At 44.9% G+C, this 10,265-nt stretch overlaps 1 protein-coding gene across 1 annotated transcript; it reads left to right on the top strand.

Moving 5' to 3' along the window:
- LOC8064611 (probable polyol transporter 3) lies at window positions 1,983-7,431 on the top strand. The gene is made up of 3 exons (XM_002443213.2): window positions 1,983-2,596; window positions 2,684-3,030; window positions 6,052-7,431. The coding sequence occupies exons 1-3, from the start codon at window positions 2,128-2,130 to the stop codon at window positions 7,084-7,086; spliced, it is 1,851 nt and encodes a 616-aa protein (XP_002443258.2). The 5' UTR covers window positions 1,983-2,127; the 3' UTR covers window positions 7,087-7,431.

Below are 10,265 nucleotides of genomic sequence, written 5' to 3'. Positions count from 1 at the left end.
TCGGGGTAGGGATGGATGGGGATAGATGTTCCTTTGGAGGCCTTGTTCTTCTCGGTGTACCTCTCCTCCTGCTCCTCCTTGGTGCCCTTGTTGTTTCTGCGAGAGAAGAGAGAAGAGTCGAGTCGCGAGTGGGGAAGGAAGGAAGGGACCAGGCTGCTTCTCTCTTTCCAGCGGTTCATTTAAAGTGCCCCTCCACTAAAAATAATTTACTGTGGCGGGCATAATAGGTTGCCCGCTGCGGTAAATTGATTTACTGCAGCGGGCATCTTAATACGTCCGCCACGGAAAATATATATTTTCCGTGGCGGACATATTAAGATGCCCGCTGCGGTAAATCGATTTACCGCAGCGGGCAAAAATGTCCGTCACAGTTAATTAAAAGTGTCCGCTGCGGTAAATCGCACGATTTACCACAGCGGGCAAAAAACACGCCCGCCACGGAGCGAACAGTAGCAACGTCACGGAAGTTCATTTCTGTAGTAGTGCGGATTTCTTAAGAAACCGCCTGTAGAAATATGATTTCTACATGTGGTTTCTTAATAAATCCGCCTGTAGAAATACATGATTTCTACAGGCGGTTTTGTTAGAAAACCGCTTGTAAAAATTGATTTTCACAGGCGGTTTTGTAGTCGGGTAAGCCAATTTCTTTCCACAGTCGTTCTTTAATTAAAACCGCCTGTAAAAATTATATTCCACCGCTGACTTTGAGCAATTCTGTACTAGTGACAGTTACCACTATTATACAGATGAAATAGTGCAGGTACAGATACCAAAAGAGGGAGTGGGAGCATGTGTTGCAGTCGGGCATAGGGGAGCGGCGGCTAAGGGAGTGGATGAGCTGGGAGTTAGATTACCTCCTCCAAAAAGAGATTTATGGAGACAGTTGTTATAAGAGAACCGCCTGAAAATAAATCATGACTGTCTCGATAAATCGATTTTCTGCTCGATTAATAAAAACCAACCGCCTCGGTTAATCCGAGGCATATACCGTGGTAGTTAGAAGTACTGTCCGCCTCTAAAAATAATTCTAAAATGCTTTGCAAAAGATTTTTATAGGAGTGTAAAATATATTATAATTTGGAATAGGGGGAGTAGATAATAAGGCCTTGTTTGGTTGGAGATGGAAATTTCTTTTGAGTGTCACATCAAATGTTTTGTAGGATATCGGAAGGGGTATTCGGATAGTAATAAAAAATTAATTACATAACTCCGCTGGAAACTATAAGACGAATTTATTAAGCTTAATTAATCTATCATTAGCACATGTAGGTTACTATAGCACGTAAGGCTAATCATGGACTAACTAGGCTTAAAAGATTCGTCTCGTGATTTCCAACTGAACTGTGTAATTCATTTATTTTTTATCTGTATTTAATACTCCATGCATACGTCCAAACATTCGATGGGATGGATAAGAACTTTTTGAGTTGAAAACTAAATAAGGCCTAAACATATAAAGATTAGTTGCACGGTTCTATGGCTGTTCTTGTTAGATTCGGTTTGTATCGTTTTTGGATTTTTAAAACCAGTTTTTTATCTGTAGTTTCTAAAATATAGATTCTTATTAAAAACTGGTAGAGGTATTTGGATCTCCGGTTTTTAAGAATTTGACTTCATCTATTGCTCTGCGGGTCAAAAAAAATGATAAAAACTAGGTGTCACAGCTTTCTGATTTGAACAATCTGACAAAAACTGATCTATTTGGATCCCACTTAATTTATAAAAAAAACATATTCTTAAAAACTAGCAAAAACTAAGAGATCCAAACGGAAGCTTAGATCCGAGGTATAACAAGAACATGAGGACCAGCCGGAAGGGAGGAGAGGAGACGGTGGTGATGAGGATAAAGCCGAGCACTGATTCGCTGTGTGGGCCCCGAAAAGAGATGACGTGACTTGGAATTGGAATTTGGAAAGCACCGGACGTCTTGTACTAGCGTCTCAACTCAAAGACGTCACACAATGCAAGCGAGCTGGCGCCCGCACTCTCGAAAACAGGAGGAATTCGATCCGCCGGCCGGTTGTTGGGTTGGGTCGCAGCAGCCAGCAGCCAGCTGCGCCGGCCGCGAGGTTGCGCACGCACGTTATCCCCGCGCGACCGAGCGCGGCGGGCGGCAAGGGCCGAAGAATGCCCCGCGCCCCGCGCCTCCCGTCGCGTCGGCTCGCGCTCGCGCAGGCCGCCACGATTTCCTTGGCCGCCGCCAGCCATCCCGGGCATCCAGCCGCGCGCGCCGTGTCGCCTTGTGCGTGCCTATATAGATGTCCATCCATTCATCTCTCTCTCTCTCTCTCTCTCTCTCTGCTCTCTCCGTGCGGCGCTAATTTCAGCTCGATCGTGGTGTCATCGATTTATAGCAGTAAAAACATCGTGCTGCACCGCTACCTTGCCACGCCTCTCTCTCTTTCTCTCTCGCGCGCGAGAGCCCGCCGGCCGGCAACAATGAAGAAGGAGGAGGATGACCTCGAGTCGCCGCTGCTGGCCGACATCAAAGAGCCTGCGCCGGCGCCGGCGCCGGCGGACGGCAGCACCAAGGGCTGCACGTACGCGCTCGTCTGCGCGCTCCTCGCCTCCGTCACCTCCATCATCTACGGCTACAGTAAGCCCTTCAATTCTCTCGCTGCTGCTTCATTTTTCTTGGCAATTGCGTTGCGTGCGCGCGTGACGTGACGTGCGCTTTTCGCAGACCGCGGGGTGATGAGCGGCGCGCAGAAGTTCATCCAGGCGGACGTGGGCGTGACGGACGCGCAGCTGGAGGTGCTCATCGGCGCCACCAGCGTCTACTCCCTGCTCGGCTCGCTGGCGGCGGGGTGGGCGTGCGACCGCGCGGGCAGGCGCCGCACCGTCGCGCTCTCCGCCGCGCTCTTCCTCGCGGGCTCCGCCGTCACCGCCGCCGCCGACGGGTACGCCGCGCTCATGGCGGGCCAGCTCGTCGCCGGCGTCGCGTGCGGGTTCGGACTCGTCGTCGCGCCCGTCTACATCGCCGAGATCTCGCCAGCCGACGCTCGCGGATTCCTCTCCTCCATTCCCGAGGTAAGTACGGAGTACGTACTAGTACTGTAGTAGTAGTACGACGGCGGCGATGATTCTACGCGGCCGTGCATGGTTGTTCATTGTTCGTAGTACGTGTTGTTAGTTGTTCTTGATTATTATTAGGCGACCTTGACAGTGCGATGGTGCCGATGCTATTAATTGATTATAGCTAGCTGCAGGTGCAGCTGCAGATCTGACATGCATGCATCCTTCCTAGGTATAATTAAGTTTCATGGCTCGATTCGTACGTGTACGTGTGTGCCCCCTAAAATTTAATAAATGGAAGGAATGAAGGAAAGTTTGTTGCAGTTGAAAACGGAAGTTAGTTCGATCGCATCTGAAAACGCGCGGCATCTACTACTAAAGAGTGAAAATGGAATCAGAGTTCTCTGACGTGACCCAGCTGCTGCTGGGTTGAGTTATTTTTGTTTGGTTGCAGTCATAACTGGTACAACAACGTGGGGTCTAACGGCATGGAAGAAACTAAATTTAGGCCTTGTTTACTTCGTAACAAAACTAAAAAAAATTCAAGATTCCACGTCATATCGAATCTTGCATCACATGCATAGAGCATGAAATAAACTAATTGCACAGTTTGTCTGTAAATCACGAGACAAATCTCTTAACCCTAGTTACTGTTGATTGGACAAATAAAAATAAAAATACTACCTTGTCAAAATTCAAAAACTTTTCAGATCTAAACAAGACCTTAAGCCAGCTGGATACTTGGACTATAAGTTGGACCACAAGTTAGGGCCCTTTCAGTTGGGCGTAGGATTCATGGTCTGGAACTACTGGAATGATTGACTAATTTGTGTAACAATACATCAACTGGGTTGCTTCTCTTGCCTCTATTCCTGAATAACCGAACAGCCCTTAGGCAACGTTCGGTTCTCAGGGAATCACACCCTGGAACCGATCCTGCTAGGAATGTTTCAGTAATTTATATAGTTAACTCGAGCTCTCATTAGGACTGATTCGTGTCAGGAATATCCCTAAACAAAAGAGCCCTTAAGCTGTTTGGATCCGGCAAGCTAGACCTTTATTAGCTGCTTTTCTATGAGTTCGGCAGGCTAATAAAAATAGGGTGTCTTTACCTTTGTGTGAATCAATCATGACCATATGGTTTTCTTTCTATTCATCCAATCTAACTCGTCTGGCCTCTTTGGGTTGCTTTGGGATTCTTCATATATACATTCAAAGGCATGTCTACTATATGACATATGAGACATCTTGAGTCAATTTAGAGATCTAACACCAAGCAAGAGAGAATATATCATTTGCCAAGTTAGAGATCAATGGTGTCCGGGCCTGAGGTTGTCTAAAATCTAGCAATTCTAGAGGAACAATAGCGGAGGCAGTGCTTGAAAAAGCAAATAGGAGGGGTTGGTCTAGCTAAACTAAGCTATAATCAAACAGTGTTAAAATTACTATTTAGTGGAGAATTAGTTAGATAAGGGGGCATGGCTCCACCTTGAACACCTTGAACTCAACTAAGCTCCGCCTCGAAACGATAGACCACCCAACTAGCACCATCTTACTGCTCTTCACACCACTTAACTGCTACTTTGGGCCGACGACAGAGCCAATGATTTGGACAAGTGCCCTTAACTATTGCTTTTTGCAAGAGTCGATTCCTACTTTTATGGTTTTTGAGCAAGATTATCATATATATATATAGTAATTAATATGATTGGCTTAGTTTTCTAAATCCACCCTTGCTTGGTCCTACCCACTAGCTGAACTGGCGCTCCAGTGAGACTACTACACCACTACTACTATATATAGTATGAGTGATGGCACGTCTAGGTATATAGTACTCCCTCCATCCCAAATTGTAAGTCATTCCAACAATCTTGGATAATCAAAGCATTTTTACGTTTGACTAAAATTATAAAGAGAAATATTAAGATTTGTAACGTTAAAGTGAGTATAGTATGAAAATATAATTAAGAAAGAATCTAATGATATTTAGTTGGTATCATAATAATTATTATTTTATCATATAAATTTGGTCAAACTTAAAAAAGTTTGACTCTCCAAGATTCTTGGAATGACTTACAATTTGGGATGGAGGGAGTATGAGTGATGGCACGTCTAGGGCCTTGTTTAGTTTATCATGAAAACCAAAAAATTTTCAAAATTCTCCATCACATTGAATCTTGCAGCACATACATGAAGCATTAAATATAGATGAAAATAAAAATTAATTATACAGTTTGTCTGTAAATCGTGAGATGAATCTTTTGATCTTAGTTAGCTATGATTAAATAATATTTGCCACAAACAAACAAAAGTGTTACAGTAGCGAAATCCAAAATATTTTCACATCTAAACAAGACCTAGGTAAGCAACGGGGGCACGGGGCAACAGAGCTCGTACAAGAAATCAAATCAAAATGTGCCATGTTAAACTTAAAATGGAAGTTAGTTGTACTGGATGCACTTATTGACACATTTAATTAGCAACAAAAACCAAAGATGAACTCTCTAGTGTACGTTGAGTTATCATTGAAGTACAACTGATACAACAATGTTAACAGAGGCCTAACTGAAGAAATCAAATCAAAACTTGCATGCTTGATTTTATTCATCATAATGTTTTTTTTCCACATCTCCCACTTGGCAATTTTAAATAAAATAGAATACAAATTCTCAGTCAACATCCAAAATGAAACGCAGTGACGGAAGGACTAGAGGTTTTCGTTCGCGCGCATGGTTTTGAGGTGGTCAGTTTTCCGGGGTTTCGTTCCGGCGAGATTAGAGGAAATGGTCCAGAGTGGCAAGCTGGACGCCGACTTGTGGGGCCCACAGCCAAGCCACCGTGGTGACATCGGCACATCGTGATCCAGGCAGCGGACGGTGTAGAAAGCGAACAAACAAATAAAGCAACAAACATTTACTATTACTAATTTACTTATTTATTATTTACAGCAAGTCATCGTCGCACAAGATTAAATTAGCGATTTCGTTACTGTTATTATTCTGATGACTATCATGCATGCATGCTTTGCGACGTCAGATCGCCGGCAACTCGGGCATCCTGCTGAGCTACATCGCCGACTTCGCGCTCGCCGGCCTGCCCACGCAACTCAACTGGCGCCTGATGATCGGCATCGGCGCCGTCCCTCCTCTATTCCTGTCGGCCGCCGCCACGTTCGCCATGCCGGAGACCCCGCGCTGGCTCGTCCTCCACGGCCACCGCGACGAGGCCCGCCGCGTGCTGGCGCGCACGGTGGGGGACGCGGACCGCCGGCTCCAGGAGATCGTGACGTCCGTGCGGGAGGCGACGAAGCAGGCAGCTGGCGGCTCCGGCGGCGGCACGGCGCCGCCGCCGTCGACGAGCGTGTGGCGCGAGATCCTGCTGCGGCCGACGCCCGCCGTCCGGCGCGTGATGCTGGCCATCCTGGGTCTGCAGGTGTTCCAGCAGGCGTGCGGCGTGGCGGCCATGGTGCTGTACGCCCCGCGCGTGTTCAGCCACGTCGGGATCACCTCCGAGCGCGCCGTGCTGGGCGCCACGGTGCTCCTCGGCGCCGCCAAGACGGCGGCAATCGTGGTCCCGCTGTTCCTCGCCGACCGCCTCGGCCGACGGCCCATGCTGCTCGCCAGTGCGGGCGGCATGGCCGCGTCGCTCCTGGTGCTCGGCCTGTCCATGTCCATGTCCATGTCCATGAGCGGCGGCGCCACGACGACGGCCGCCGCGACGACGTGCGTCGCGGCGGCCGTGGCGTACATGGCGACGTTCTCGCTGGGGTTCGGCCCGGTGATCTGGATGTACGGGTCGGAGATCCTGCCGCTGCGGCTGCGCGCGCAGGGGACTGGCGTCGGGACGGCGGTGAACCGGGTGATGAGCGCCGTCGTGGGGATGACCTTCATCTCCATGTACGAGGCGGTGGGCATGGCCGGCACCTTCTACATCTTCGCGGCGCTGTCCGCGGCGGCGTGGGTGTTCGTCTACGCCTGCCTGCCGGAGACCAAGGGGAGGAGCCTCGAGGAGATGGAGGCGCTCTTCGACGCCGGTGCCGCGCCGTCGACACGGGCGGCGTTGTCGTCGTGACGTTCCAGACAGACAGCGAGTACACAGATATGCATCGTGTCCACGTGCGGAACAAGCACGTGAAGTTGTCAGGTGTGTAGTGTCGTGACACTGGTTAAAGTGTTAAACGCAAAGGTTAGATCGGGGCTAGTGTAATTGTTGCTAGCAATTAATGATTCCGTCGTTGATGTATAATCTTGTCCTAGCTAGTACATGGAATGATTTATATTGGTTATTCCAAGCGCACAGCACATGTTCCTCTGATATTTTCGGTCAGCAACGACTGCCCAGATCAGGGGAAGATGAGATATTTCCGGGATGGAAATTTGGAATTATGGAACGGCTATGGCGATTATGACAATAAAATACTCCTTCTGTCTCTAAATAAGTGATTTTTTTTACTTTCAAACATCTTATTTGACCATTCATCTTGTTGAAAATTTTGTATAAATATTATTTATTTTCTTATGACTTATTTATCACTAGCTAGTGATTTATTTATTTTATAATTTATATAAAAAATTAAATAAGATGAACGGTCAAATAATATGTTTGAAAGAGAAAATGTCATTTATTTTAGGATGGAGGGAGTACCTTTCACGTAGAATGAGGAGAAATGAAAGGTGTATGTGCATAATTGATGTGTGATGATATCACATTAGGCATAAAATACAACACTTTGGGAAGAGTACACCAAGTCAGCAAATGAAGGCAGTACAACAGTACTCCCTCCAGTGCTAAAATAAACGCACATCTCACTTCCCTTCTCCAAGAGTCAAAATATTTTAAAATTAAGCAAATGTATATAAAAAATATATTAATATTATGATATATATGATGCATAATAAGTACCGTCAGGTTTAACTTGGAGTACGCTTTCATATTAAATTTATTTGACGAAATAAATATTAATACTATTTTCTATATTTCTAATCAAATCTAAAAAATTTGACTCTTCGAGAAATAAGAGATGTTCCTTTATTTTGGGAGGGGGGGGGTATGTTTTGATTATATAGTGGCAGACAAGGTTTTTGCTGATTTAGCAAGATATTTATTGAAGGGGAAAGGAGAAACATAGAAGCCTATATATATATATATATATATATATATATATATATATATATATATATATATATATATATATATATATATATATAAATAAAATCTCTTTTGGGGATATACTAGCACATGAAGTATGTTTTTCTTTAAAAAAAATTGATCCAAATAGGTATCATTATGATTTATGACTACACATCTGTTGAATAGAAGAATATGCAATATAAACAATAGAAAATATGAGTCCGAAGTTATATAGCACATATATTAGTATATATAGAAATTTCAGATTTTTCTTGCAGCCATCATCGAAATTACCAAAATTCGCAAAAATTCACCAACCCTGGTTGTGGCCATCATTGTTCTAGCCCCACGTCACCAAAGCTTGCAGGAGCGCAACGTGACAGTGGTTTCACTCCTCTTGTTGATCTCCTCCTCTGCCACGTGTCTGACACTCTGACGAACAAATGAATCGGGCAACCTTGCCCTGCACTATGTGAGATAAAGATATTGTTGACACCGACTCGAGTCACACGCTACAGTAAGGGCTAGTACGCCCAAGATTTGCAGTAAGAATGCAGTAAAACAGTGAAACTGGCTAGAAAGCTTGTTAGGCCACTTGACACCCATTTTTCACTTGGTAGACTCCTAAACACCTTCCGGGAAGAACTGTCGGTGAGGGGCACAATGAGGTTGAGCCACCTAGGACACCGTTAATTTTCATTGAGAGATATGATGAACGACAAGGATAGAGAGAATTAGGGCAAAAGAGAACTAGATGCGTTTTTTTTGACGATTAGTAGATCGATTTCTCAATCGACCTTAATCCTCTCATTAAAAAAAGAGTGATATAATCCCAATAAAAATAAAATCTAGGATGCATCCTATAAGTTCCCTATGCGAAAAACACGTTCCAAAACTGAGCTGGAGTCCAACCTACCACGAAACAATAGAAACCCGGCCTGACTGGTTGTTGAGGCCTGACCTTTTTGCATGGCCATTATATAGAAACTAGCCTGGCCGTTTTGCGCAACGCTAGACCCAAATCCTTCTTTGTTTGCTTGGGCTTTGGTTTTTGTTGGGCTTCAATTCGGTCCCTCATCTTGACGTTATGAACTTAGTAGTGAAGTCCACTATCCTTGTTGGCACATTTTTTTTACCCAACACACGGTAGGGTACCCCTCACAAGTAAATGCTATACGGGGCACTGGATGAAATTTCTTGATCTGATTCCTGATTTCACAGTTCAATTAGCACCAGAACAAGTTCATTTTCTGTGTTTGGTCCATTTATTCGAAGCGTTTGGTTCATGTAATAATTTAAATGCATTCTAGAGAAATAAGAGGTACTCCCTCTTGGTTGGTAAAAGAAGTCGTTTTGGATTTTGGACAAGATTTAAGTTAAATATTGAGAATATAAATTATAAATAACTTTAAGTTATTGAGTTAGAAATATGAAAACCATACGAGTAGCTTTGTCTTGACATATATATAGAGAGAGAGAAAGAGGAAAATTCCTTTTTTACACGCACGAGTATCTACTCCGATGTAGCTACACGCACGAATCCTTCCCTCCCGCACATAGATGGCAAGAGTGGGATTTGATACTGGGTCAACCTATTTGTGGTGATACCTCTCTATTATTTTGGGTAGACCCGTGGACCAAACCATTTTTATTTCCTGTTTGTTTTTTATTTATGTGTCGTCCACCAGCCCCGCCCCCATTGTCCGTGGCGCGCCTCCCATCCACGGATCCACTAGCGGCGGCCCCTCAGCAGTGCGGCTCCACCGCAAGGTAGCGACACAGTCACCTCTCCACGTTATTTGATCGGTTTTGAAAGTTTAGGGGGTGGAATATCCGGTTTTATAGTTTGAGGGGTGAAGTAGTCCATCCTAGATAGTTTAGTGAGGTTATATAGATTTTTTCCAATTTGGTGCTGGTTTTTCGTGAATTATCATAGCCACATAGAACAATTAATTGTCATAGCATAGAAAAAAATTTATATTGTTCACATGGTAGCTTTGGAAGAGCCTAAGACCGGTCCACAGCAGGGGACAAAAATAATATTTGGAACTGTTACAATAATATGGTTACTAAATGGCTGTATTCGAATTTGTTTTTTACTTGGAACTCGCATATCTGGC

The sequence above is a fragment of the Sorghum bicolor genome, chromosome 8 (assembly GCF_000003195.3).
Source record: "Sorghum bicolor cultivar BTx623 chromosome 8, Sorghum_bicolor_NCBIv3, whole genome shotgun sequence".
In the NCBI taxonomy this organism is placed as follows: domain Eukaryota; kingdom Viridiplantae; phylum Streptophyta; class Magnoliopsida; order Poales; family Poaceae; genus Sorghum; species Sorghum bicolor.
The sequence above is the reverse complement of the archived record's forward strand: the minus strand, read 5'-3'. Positions and strand labels throughout refer to the sequence as shown.

Coding starts and splice junctions, on each gene's coding strand:
- LOC8064611 (XM_002443213.2), top strand. CDS start 2,128: ATGCCCCGCGCCCCGCGCCTCCCGTCGCGTCGGCTCGCGCTCGCGCAG. Junction 2,597..2,683: donor CTCCATCATCTACGGCTACA/GTAAGCCCTTCA, acceptor CGCTTTTCGCAG/ACCGCGGGGTGATGAGCGGC. Junction 3,031..6,051: donor TCCTCTCCTCCATTCCCGAG/GTAAGTACGGAG, acceptor TTGCGACGTCAG/ATCGCCGGCAACTCGGGCAT.